The sequence below is a fragment of the Dipteris shenzhenensis genome, chromosome 16 (assembly GCF_047967505.1).
Source record: "Dipteris shenzhenensis isolate YYH24624 ecotype China chromosome 16, Dip_SZ_1.0, whole genome shotgun sequence".
Lineage (NCBI taxonomy): Eukaryota > Viridiplantae > Streptophyta > Polypodiopsida > Gleicheniales > Dipteridaceae > Dipteris > Dipteris shenzhenensis.
Window position 1 is genome coordinate 22,276,118 of NC_141611.1, and position 12,000 is coordinate 22,288,117.

Sequence of the window (12,000 nt, forward strand, 5' to 3'; positions counted from 1 at the left end):
TTGTATCACTACATAGATACATGTCACTAAGTCTTGTACATATGTTGAATCTGATCATGCCCATCCAAGATGGTGGTGTCATAGTGGTGGAGCAATATGGAAGTGCCTCCACTAATTTGCAATCCAAATACTCTCATCATTGTTGGCATGCTAGATGCAATTTGAGTGGCATACTCTTGTCAATTCCTAGCTTAAATACACATTACGAAACACCATAAGAGGGCTCTCATCTTTTCTTCCTCCCAACCATGAGTTCCTAAAGAAATCTTTAAAACTATGCATCTCCATTTCCTTATGAGAGATATCTCCTCCTCTCTCTTGAGCCCTGGAGTTCTCTCTAGAGCTCCCCCCCTAGCCTAGTGCTTGCCAAGTGGCCTCCCCTCTTGGTGCCATCTCTCCACTAATGGACTCTTTCCATTTAGACCCCTCTTGGACTATCCTTTTCACCTCTTTGAAAATGCCTAGGCCTAGGGTAACCCTAGACCCCAGCCCTCGAGGCCCCTATCTATACAAGCATTGTCGAGCCCTCCGGTTTCCCACCTTGCCATAACCAAGCCGTGGGGCTTCCGTAATTATGGTTGACATAACACTTTGCTAGCCACTTTGTGACAACTTCAATGAGATAACATGTAAGCTATTTTGTAGCTTGATTGCATAATTTCTCTTGGATTTGGCAACTACATTTTGGATTCCACAAAAATTTTGTAGAACACAAGCTTCTATTGAGGCTAGATCACAAATGCATACTCTTTCACACAATCCTCCTATAATACACCCCAATAAACGTGTGCCAATGATATGGGAAGCATCTTTGCAACAATGATAGTGCCTTCTTCCTCATGCAATAGGTCCAAATAAACACATTTATGTGTGAAAATTTCCATTTGAAAAGTCTTATAACACCATGTCAAATCACAAGCATGATCCAATTCTCTTATGATATTTCCAAACTCTTCAGATTTTGAAATAAGGGAGGTATTTTGTCGTGCTATTTATTCACAAATGCCAACAACATGCCATTCATGTCTAGAATCAATGCTCTCTTGCCCTTTAACAAGGGATGCCATGAGCAAAGAAGGCGTCTCATAAGGAGCTACATCATCCCCAAATTCTATCAAAACATTTGGGGGTGTAGTATGTTGTGGAGGGATAGCATCCCAACTCCTATCACATCATGTGGAGTTGCAACATATTGTGCAATGGTAGCATTCTCAAATCTTTTGACATCATGTGAAGGTGCAACATCTTTAGTGGCATCCTCAGCTATTCCAACCTCTCCTTCTCTTGACATATCTTCCATATTTTTGGCCTACTAAGCTCTACATACATACCATTTAAGCATGTGTAGCCATGCCACCCAAAGCAACTACAAACATCTCATTGTATATATATGTAGTTGTTGATTCAATGTCCAAGGAGGGAGTTTTTATATCATCTAAAACAAATGCTACCACTGGTTCATCATCTATCATCATGAGTTCATTGTCATTTATCATCAACATAGCACTTAAATTTTCTCGAGTATGTAAGGAGATGCCAACTAAAACACCATAACATTAAAAGCACCCTCAACACTATGATTAAATACAAACAATAGATACTTAAAGCAGAAAAGTAGATCATTCTTTACATGATAATTGAGAATTTATCAAATTTTGGTGCCATAGCATTACAAATGGAGGATTGTGCTTTTGTTTCACAAAGTAGGTTGGGAACTCAATGCACATAGAATTAAAAATTAACATTTGGAAGGGGGGAAACATGACATCATGAACACATATTGGGAAAGGGACACAAAGAAAAAAATGAATATATTTATCAATGATTGGGAAGGGGGCACCATTGGCAAGGCAATGGTGGTGGGGGAGTAAAGCTTGACTTTTAATGTCTTAACAAAGTGAAATTTCTTGTATGCTTTGGGATTTGATTATCCACTATTCTTAATTGGTGCTGATATCCACCATTCTTAATTGGTGCTGACCCTTTGCCCATTTGCTTACACTTGATGTGGCATCAAGTGTAATTTGGTTCTTCTCTTTTTGCACATCCACTGCCTCGCATACAAAAAAATTTAGAGAATCATAAGTATTATAAACCAACCATTAAAAATGAATTGGTATCTACCCTCTCTTGATTGAGCATTGTGTATTCCAAGAGATATGCCATGCCTCTACTTTCTTCCATTCTTCACTACTACAAGTTCCAAGGTGACTTCCCACTGCTCCATTATCTCAACTATAGAGTTTATAACAACATCATCACCTACATACACGATCTCTTGCATGGCCACAATCTCCTAAAAATTCTCATTGAATTTTCGATCATCTAGTCATCATAATTCAAAACATCATTACTCCATTCCATAGTGGTTCCCATAGTTGCAACCTATTAACCCTGTGGCAACAAGGGCCAGAAGTGCATTCTAGAGCAACAATGATGAGATCATTATGTATGGAGAGTAGCGGCAGACCTCCTCTTGTAATATCTTGAGCCTAAAAGATGGTATGATGAATAAAGGATGAGGATAGACAAAATACTCTCTAGAAAAGATCCAATCATACTTGCAAAATCATGAACTAGATAGAGAAATCCTAAACTAGAGAGACAAAGACTAAAAGCCTACACATTTTGAGGTCCCCCCACTTTGTATAGATACTAAAAAGGTCCCCCCACTTTGTGTAGGGACTCATGAGGTTCCCCCACTTGTGGTAGAGACTCTAAAGGTTCCCCCACTTTGTGTAGAGACCCAAAAGGTCCCCCCAAAAAGTGAAGGGACCAAAGAGGTCCCACCCTAGAGATACCTACGGGTTGTGTAGAGACCAACATGTATAAATATCTCTTAATGGAATGAAGATCCCACTCTTTGGGGTTCATTATTCAAGCTCACAATTGTGTTCATGTGATTGACCTCCATTGTATCCATGCTCTCTCACAATATTGTATTCTAGCATGCTCTTACCCTTGCACCCTTTACCCTTGTACTCCCTCCTCCTCCTCTCTCCTCCTCCTCCTCCTCCTCCTCCTCCTCCTCCTCCTCCTACTCCTCCTCCTCCCTCCTCCTCCCTGCTCCTCCTTCTCCTCCTCCCCTCCTCCTCCTCCCTCCTCCTCCTTCCTCCTCCCTCCTCCCTTGTCCCTCCTCCTCAATACAAAATCACAAAGGAGACTAGCTCTCCACTCCTCAACGTTGGACTCCTCCTAAGCCCTGCAACCCTCTCTAAACCATGGAACTCCTAGATAGCTCTCTCAATCCTGTCCTCTTCCAAACCCTTCAGCCCCCTTCTAAACCCTTAAATTCTCATGGAGGCGAGAGCCTCCATACATCATTATGATCAAGCCCTCTTTCTCGCCCATGCGCACATGAGATCTCCTTTCCATGCTTTAGCCTACACCTCTGACTAGAATACAATCCAAGGACCTATGCTACACTTGTGAAAACTTATGCTACAATGAGCAACAACAAGATTGTAGGTGACGAACACCCTTGGAACCTGGAATTGGGAGAACCAAAGACAACACAAGAAAACACATTTGTAGTTTGCAAATGTTTTATTACTAGTTCTATTTGAATGAAACGTGGGAACATTGTAGACCTATAATTTTTAACATATGTATTTAGGATCTCAACTCCAAGCTACTTAAATTCAAAGATCCTCATTCAAAAATACAACTATTTCCAAGCTGTATTATTAAGGACTAAAACCTGTGGGTTGTAGGTCAATAGTCCTACTCAAGTGTCGTTGCTTCATGGCCTTCATCATATGCATATTCTCCATTGTTTGGCAAGTGAAGCATGCCCTAAAAAAATAACAAGCGTGCAAAACCATTTTTAGAAAACGTTTGCAAACGTTTCTGAATAACCAAAATGCATTTTTTTGCAACTACAGTGGGTCTTTTTGTATTTTCCAACATCAAGATGAGTGCATACATTTGTTGGAGTTATAACACCTTTGGAAAGATGTTATCCTCTGATGCCAGTTTTTGCTTTTGTGATGAACCCATACCATAAATTTTTGCACTTGGACCTCCTCTTGCAAACATGATTGGTTAGTAGTTTAGTAGTTTTCAGGTCAAGTAGACAGCATTTGCCATCATCTAGTCACCACAATTCACCACTTCATTAGGAAATTCCATATTCATTCCGTTCACATTTGTCAACTTCAATGTAGTTGCATACTTTTTTGGAGTTATCCTTTTGAACAAGATTATTCTCCAATTCCATTTTTTGCTTTTTTGAGGAGCTCACTCTATCCAACATCTTTTGCACTTGGACTCACTCTTACGCACATGATTGGTTAGCACGTTAGTGGTTTCTAGTCTAGTGGGAAGCTATGGAGCTCAATATCTATCTCTTTAATAGTTACCAACACAACTAGCTATGAAGCTAGTTAGTGACCAAGTCATTAGTTAGTGACCAGTCGGGTAGGCAACTAGTGACTTCAATAGCCACCACTTCAAATATTATTGACTCAGCTAGCTAGGCAACTAGATAGTGGCCAAGTCACCAGTTGGGGAACATGACACTAGTCAGTGACCCACTCAGCTAGTTAGTAACCATGTCACTCAGAAGTGACCAAGGATTGGTCACTTGATAGTGAAATAGCAACATGTAGTTGCTTTGGTCACTAGCTCTTGGATCACTAATTAATGACATCATCACAAACAAATGACCCTAGTCAATATGCATAATTCACTAATTTAATTAATTACTTCATTTAGTAATGTAAAAATTTCATTGGTTAGTATATGGTAGTGCACATCATTAGTTGTCAATGCACAAGGCCATTAATTAGTGATATAGTTTCTTTCTTAGTAGATGGAGTCAACAATTAGTGAATGTGATCAGTAATCAATGCACAGGGCCATTAATTAGTCATAGAGTTTCTTGCTTAGTGGATGGAACGCATTGGGTATGTGATCCATAATCAATGCACAAGGCCATTAATTATTGAAAGGGTTTCTTGCTTAGTGGATGGAGTCAATAGTTAGTGAATGGGGTAACTAGTAGGTAGCTAGCCATTGGGTGGAAGCACCATTCACTAAACTACAAAAACAATGTCCATGGCCAATGCTTTTTGAGTGCAGAAGCACCTTTCAAATGTAGATTAGCAATTGGTCAACTGAAATAAAATAAAGGACGTGTAATGTCCCATGTCCCATCTCCATGACCATCTTCAAGCCATAACAACCTTGTAATTGCATTGTCTCCCTCAATCACTCTCTTTGTCTAATCTTCCTTGCCTAGAACCTCTATGTCTCCATGGCTTGCACAATTGTCACCCTTGTTGTTTCTCTCCCTTGCTTGTAGTTGTGTATCTCCATGCCTTGCAAGCTTTGTTGCTCTCTCTCTATACACGCTATCTCTCCCTTGCCTACAAGCTCTCTTTTGCTCATAATTCTTTCTCTATTTGTGAACTAGCACATGCTTTGATAAAAAATACATTTTCTTTGCTTTCTTGGATGATGTTTCAAACTAACACTACAAAGGGGGCATGTGTTTTATGTTACTTTTGCATGTGCATCTAACATATTTGTCTTCAATGTTTAAGGATGTCAATGCAGATTCAATAACTGCAATTGACCCATTGAGCATGAGGGTTAAACACTATCAGAGAGTACAAGTTTTCAAATAAAAGGGAGCATCGATAGAAAGCTAGGATGAAAAAAGCTATGGCAGGTCAAGCTAATGTTGTAGTTGACATGAACAAGAGACAAAAGATAGCAAATGAGGTTGTGTGATTCTTTCAAGAATAGAAAATTGGAATGGACTCGACAACCAAAAAAGGATATCTTTAAATAGATCCTATTTCATCCCAATGTCAAGCATTTGCACGAATGCCAACAAAGAAGTTGAGTTGTAGGGGGCAATTGTAATCCACATCTACAACACCTTAACCCATGTCAAGTAGCCATAAATGGGTGATTCTTGTTTTCTTCAAAAGGTATACCCTGATGACGATGATGCATTTTGATGGACCACAATACTAGGAATGAACCTTATGAAATCTTTGGAGCTTTTGGTTGCCAATAGGAAGAATTCTACTCTATAAAATCTCATTTGTCCATCAAAGATTAGGAAATGTTGTTGCTATCCTTATTTTGAAGACAACAACAATGAGGGAGCAACATTACACAGTAGGTTCAAGATATTGTGATTGCATTTTGGACTCATGAAACCCAAGTGTCACAAGTAAGAAAGATGTATATTGCAAGAGGATAGGCATAAAAAGCTATGTGAAGCATCCTATCCATCTTTTCAAGGACACTTAAGTATGGTGAACTCACTACTTTGTAGCATTCATGAGCCTACTATTGGGTACTTCTAGTAGACACAACACTACTTTAAGCATTCATTGTACCCCTAGGACTTCTATGGAAACTTTTGTGATTGCTAGGGGCTATGATGAGTGGACACTTTGTGACTACGAGGATGATGACTCTCACAAGCCATTAAACCACTAAGTGAACCTACTTTTTGATTGCTTTTGGACTACTTTGTGGCTATTTGGGGCCATGTTGGGTCGCGCAAGCAATAAAGCTACCAATTGTAGGTGTTTTTGACTGATTTTTGAGTGGTTGGGGGGATCATTAGTTCCCCAAGCAATGAAACCACATAGTGAACTTGCTTGCCCTTACTTTATTACTATTTTGTGACTGCATGGGGCAATGATGAGTCTCTCAAGTAGAAAAAAACATAAGAGGAGTTGTTCTTTGATTGCTTAGAGACTACTTTGTGGCTTCTTGGTACCATGATGTGTCACCCAAGAAATCAAGCTACCAATTCTATGTGCTTTTTTATACTGCTTGGGGCCATGTTGACTACCCCAAGTAATCAAACCACCAAGTTAACCTGATTTTGGACTATTTTATCACTTTCGGATTAAGGTGCTTTTTTGACTACTTTAAGAATTCTTTGTGGCTACTAGGGCCATTATGAGAACACATGCAATAAGGCTACTATTCTAGGTCACTTTTGACTGCTTTGTAACTTATTAGGGCCATGAAGCCTACACCAAGCAATCAAACCACCAAGTAAATTGGGTTTTTTATTAATTTGACACTTCTTTGTGACTTCTTAGGGCTATGTAGACTCCCCTATGCAATCAAACCACCAACTAAACTTGCTTTTGGATGCTTTACACACGAGCTCGTGGACATGCCCAGAACAAATGCTTCACACCCTCTACCACCACTCCACACATTGGATTAACGTTCATCCACCTTGAAATTTGCCTCTCATAGGTAGAGGGAATGTATCAGCTTCCAAAGCAGAAAGCTCGCATTACCAAAATGGCAACCATGCCAAATATCAGTATACCTATTCTTCCACCACTTATTCCCCCACCAAAGCCCCCATCTTGCATTCAAAATTGGTGCCAAGGGAGCAACATTAATTAGAGATATGTAGGCTATCTTTGTAGAGATCTTCTTCAAAAAGATACGACTGAAAGACCACTGATTACATATCTAGCCATCTGCATAAACTGTGTTAGTGCACCAATTCTCTGGCACTCATTCCAATATTCTCGTTAAGAAGTCCATTTCAGGTGCCTGAGCCTAAACTGTGCTTTCAGCATCCCAGGAGATTTCCAATCCGCCACATGGGCATCCCACAAATCAACCTAATGCATGATCCCTTGACGATGTAAACTCTTTGCACAAGACAAATTCAAATTTGCTAGAGTGCCATCTCTGAATTGTACTACCCTCCCCCACCATATTGGCTCACCCAAGCTAGCATCGCCCCATAGGCCCCTTCTTCCTTTCTAGCTCAAAAGCATACTAGCATCCCTCCACGCCCTTTAGTCCTTCCACCATATCCGAACCCTTAATTTGAGGGGAAACCATGAGAATAATTTCTCATACCAAGAGATTGCTCTAACTGCCTACATCTTTCCCCTTATCTTGCACCACAAACCACTTTACTATCTAGACCCACAAGCAATTTAACTGAAACAACCTTGGCATCCATTTACAAACCAAAGCTCTATTTTTTACTTCCACATCAACCAGCCCCAACCCACCCCCACTCTTGGGCACCTTAATCAAATCCCATGCCACATAATGAAACTTATGCTTACCACCCTCTTCTGCCCACAAGAAGGCCCTAAACTTCAACCTTTTCCCACTGGCAATCTCTAAAATTCCAAACGAAGGCCAGGTATGTGGTACATGTAGAGAGTACGTGCTATAAAACCAGACAACGGGTATTCCAACCAAGGGGAGCCCATTCCAATACATTAACTTATGCTTTAGCTTCTTAAATCATTCAAACTTTTGGCAGGGAGAAAGACCCAGCCCGATTGGAGCTCCAAGGTATCTAATTACTTCACCTCTTTTCACCCAATGCACCCAAATCCTATAGCCATTGAGGGGGATCATCCTAATCAACCCTGAAAGCATATGTCTTTACCCAACTACACACTGAGCCAGAGGTGCACCAAAATCTTTGGACCATCTCAAATAGATTAGAAACACTATATACATCTTCTTGTGAAACCAAGATCATATCATTAGCAAACATTTATGTTGCCCGCTAATCCCCTGATGGCAATACAAGACCTTTGATCCAGCCCTATTCAATCTCTTCCTTGATGCATGTTATCAACGGTACTGTGGCCAAGGCAAACAATGAAGACGCTAAGGGGCACCCTTGCCTCATTGACCTTCTAAGGTTATATCTTCCAACTACACCCCCATTTAGGCATAGGATAGCTGCAGCATTGCCGAACAAGGACTTCACCATATTAACAAACCCTTCTCCAAACCCAAATGCCCAAGCACATCCGAAATATAATCCCAACTGATTCTATCATACGCCTTATGCAAATCCATTCCAAAGAAGACACATCTTTGCGCCACTGCCCTAGCACAATCCAATGCTATTGATATGTTCAAGATAAAATATCCCCCAACTTGATGAAGCCGGTTTGCTCCTTGTCAACCACAACATTGCATATTTCTCTGATCCTTATGGCTAGCGATTTTGCTATAATCTTATAGCATACATTTAGCATAGTCATGGGACACCAGTCCCCAACAAACAAACATGACTGATTTTTGGGGAACAATTTAACTAAGCCAAAATTTACCTTCTCAAAGCACCTCTCTTGACTGCATAGTTAGCCATGCCCACCAAATCAACCTTTAAAAGCTTCCAAAAATGCAAATAAAACTCCACCATCAATCCATCTGGACTAGGAGCTTTCTCCTTCTCCATACCCGATAAGGCATTCCATAATTCATCCTCTGTGAAGGGAATGTGGTTTCTATGACATTCAACACCTGAAGCAATAAGGAGGTGTGACAAGTGAGATCGTCCCGGTAGATCACTGCATGCGGGTTTCTCGATGTCTTGAGCAAGCAATCGGATGTTCATCGTCGCAACACCATGGAGCTGGCAAGTCTAAGTTTCTTCTCTTGTTTGTGGGTTCATCAAACGCTAACATACCCGTCACCTCTCCCAAGCAAATGAATATGTCTCAGCTGATATCATTCAATTCCTAACTTCAGGTTCTTGGTTCATCTTTGCAGACATGTTTGGGAGTTGGAGTGGACCAAGTGAATTCACCTGGACCTGCTTGTCACCTGCTCCAGGTCTCAGGCACTCATCTTTTACTGGAGTGCCCTCTCGATCTGTCTGTTCTTCGGTTTTTTCTACCTCCCATCCTCTCGGCTGATGAGATTCTTCACGGACAAAGAAAACGGAGTGCGGGCAGGATTGGGCCCTCAACGTGCAGCAAATTGCAGAACGTAGGGGTAGATTTCAACAGCCAGAAGCTACTTGATATTCAAAGCGATAATAAGGAGGGATATTTTTTAAGAACAATAGATGGGCATCTGTTCTTGGATGTGGAACCATGGTACAAGACAGCTGAATTGGGCCTTCTCGACGTATCATCCGTAGATGCAGTGCTCATTTCTAATCCTGAAGGCATGCTAGGTTTGCCATTTCTGACTGGCATGCCAGAGTTTTCCGGGAAGGTATGGCATTGGATTCCTAAGACCGGAAGGTGTGTAGAGCTGTGCATATAGTCTATTGTTAAGATACTTTAGTAGCAGTTTGCTAGTTACCATTTAAGTCTCTCTCTCTCTCTAAGATCCTCCAAGTACTCAATGATGGAGGTCAATCTTTGACAAGTCTAACATATAATAATACGAATTAGAAAGGAGCAGGTGGGCTTATGTTCTATTGCAAGATGGATAGAAATCTCCTCATGTTAAAATTTGGGACAGAGATCATGGGCAGTACATGGAGAGGACGAAAGACATTGTGTACAACTCGGGTAAAAGGAGAAAGACACAAATATGGAATTTGAAAATGAAAATTCAGCTACTTAGTACAGCGAATCTGTTAAGTCTTCAAAACATCAAAGGGCTGTTCTCCTACTAGCTACCCGAGCATGAATCCAAGTGCTTCCATCAAGGTCTCCTTTATTCAGAGTTTCCACGTGGTCTAGACCTCCTTTTGTTTGAAGCTCTCCCACCTAGCCCAATGCTTGCCATTGGGACTCTCCTTACGATGCCATGTCTCCTTAAATGGACCTTTTAGTTAAAGCCCTCTCATGACCATTCCATTTGCACCCTCTTATCATTGCCTAGGCCTAAGAATGCCCCTAGATCCCAGCTCTTTAATCTCTTTAATGCAAGCATTGTCTAGCCCGCACGGTTTCCCTCCTATACTGTAATCTCAGTATCATAGTGACCTAACATTCCCTTCTTACAGAATTTTTATGTCCTCGAAAACAAAGTCGGGAAACCTCTTATGGAGACTACGTACCCTTTCCTATATTGAACTTTCCTCGAGTCTATCCTTCCACATTCTATATATATCTTGTCTATTTAAACTTTTCATGGTGTATGTGGTAAAGATGCAGGTTCGATGAGGTCAACTAGGACTTCATTTCCAATGTCTCCTTTTTTAGGAATTTTGAAGATTTTGGCATCTTAAGATAGACTTTCTACTTCTCTTCAAATTCCAACTTTCAACAGTGTGGATTCGGATAACTTCTTGTATCTTGAGCCTTTCTAATGGTATCCTTGGCTAACTTAATCATTTGATTCGGCTCAAGCACTGAGAAAACAACTCTATCTCCTGAAACAGGTGAAATGCAGCAGGTGGTGATTTTCAGTTGTAAACAAGTCGAAATTCCCCAAAACAACACCCAAAACAATCGAAATTTACTGCAAATCAGTCACCAATGCTGGAGAAGCCTTGCGGTTGATGAAAACTGACCAGAAATAGCAGCACCTAGAACAGCCAAAATTCCTGTAGGAGCAGTTGCCTACCCTGGGAGCAGCTCTTGGAGCTCTTTTGAGGAGAAAAATGCACGTGGCTAATAAGAAACACAATTCCTACAAAGTTTCCGCGCGATGAAATGCAAGGTTTCGCAACAGAAATGTTCCACGGTTACAAGGGATGTGTTGGGGAGCAAGGGGAACCTGCTCTGATACCAAATGTTGGAATGGAAGCGAGAGAATGCGAGAGAATGTAGCTGAAGGAAGCTGAACGAAAATTGTAGCAACAACAATGAACTGCAAAGCTGAGAGAAAACCTTGGGTCAAAACATGTGTGGTGACTAACTCACTCACAAAGTCAACCTTTAACAGAGATTTGGGGGGAAAATCATTAATAAAGGAAAAAAGTGCCCCTAGAAGCTTATTACATAACATTGGATGTCCCTGGCTGTTGCTTTAGTGGTGAACCTACACACAATGGAGTATTGCAATTCGTTTTTTGAGTATTGCAGTAAGTAATGAAATGAAAATGCAACCTCATGATAACCCTAGGATTAGGGCTAGGACAAAGTCCTATGTGTCATACATTGACTATGTGACTAAATGTCCCAGAAGTGACTGGAATTGCTAGAACTAGCCTACAAGGCCATACCAGGGAACTAAACGTAGCAAAGCCCCCTCCATAGTATGGGCGCAGTACTTAGAGATACCTGGAACTAATGCCATGGTTGCATTATGTTCATCCAAAATGATATAGCAACCTAT

The 12,000-nt window shown here is 40.9% G+C and overlaps 1 protein-coding gene across 1 annotated transcript in view; it reads left to right on the forward strand.

Moving 5' to 3' along the window:
- Positions 1-9,206: 9,206 nt before the first annotated feature.
- Positions 9,207-12,000, forward strand: part of LOC147892695 (integrator complex subunit) — a 97,077-nt gene continuing 94,283 nt past the window's right edge. Inside the window, exons 1-2 of the mRNA XM_087387187.1 lie at positions 9,207-9,397; positions 9,532-9,981. Coding sequence (XP_087243313.1) covers positions 9,389-9,397; positions 9,532-9,981 — 459 coding nt within the window. The 5' untranslated portion in view covers positions 9,207-9,388. The remainder of the gene's footprint in view (positions 9,398-9,531; positions 9,982-12,000) is intronic.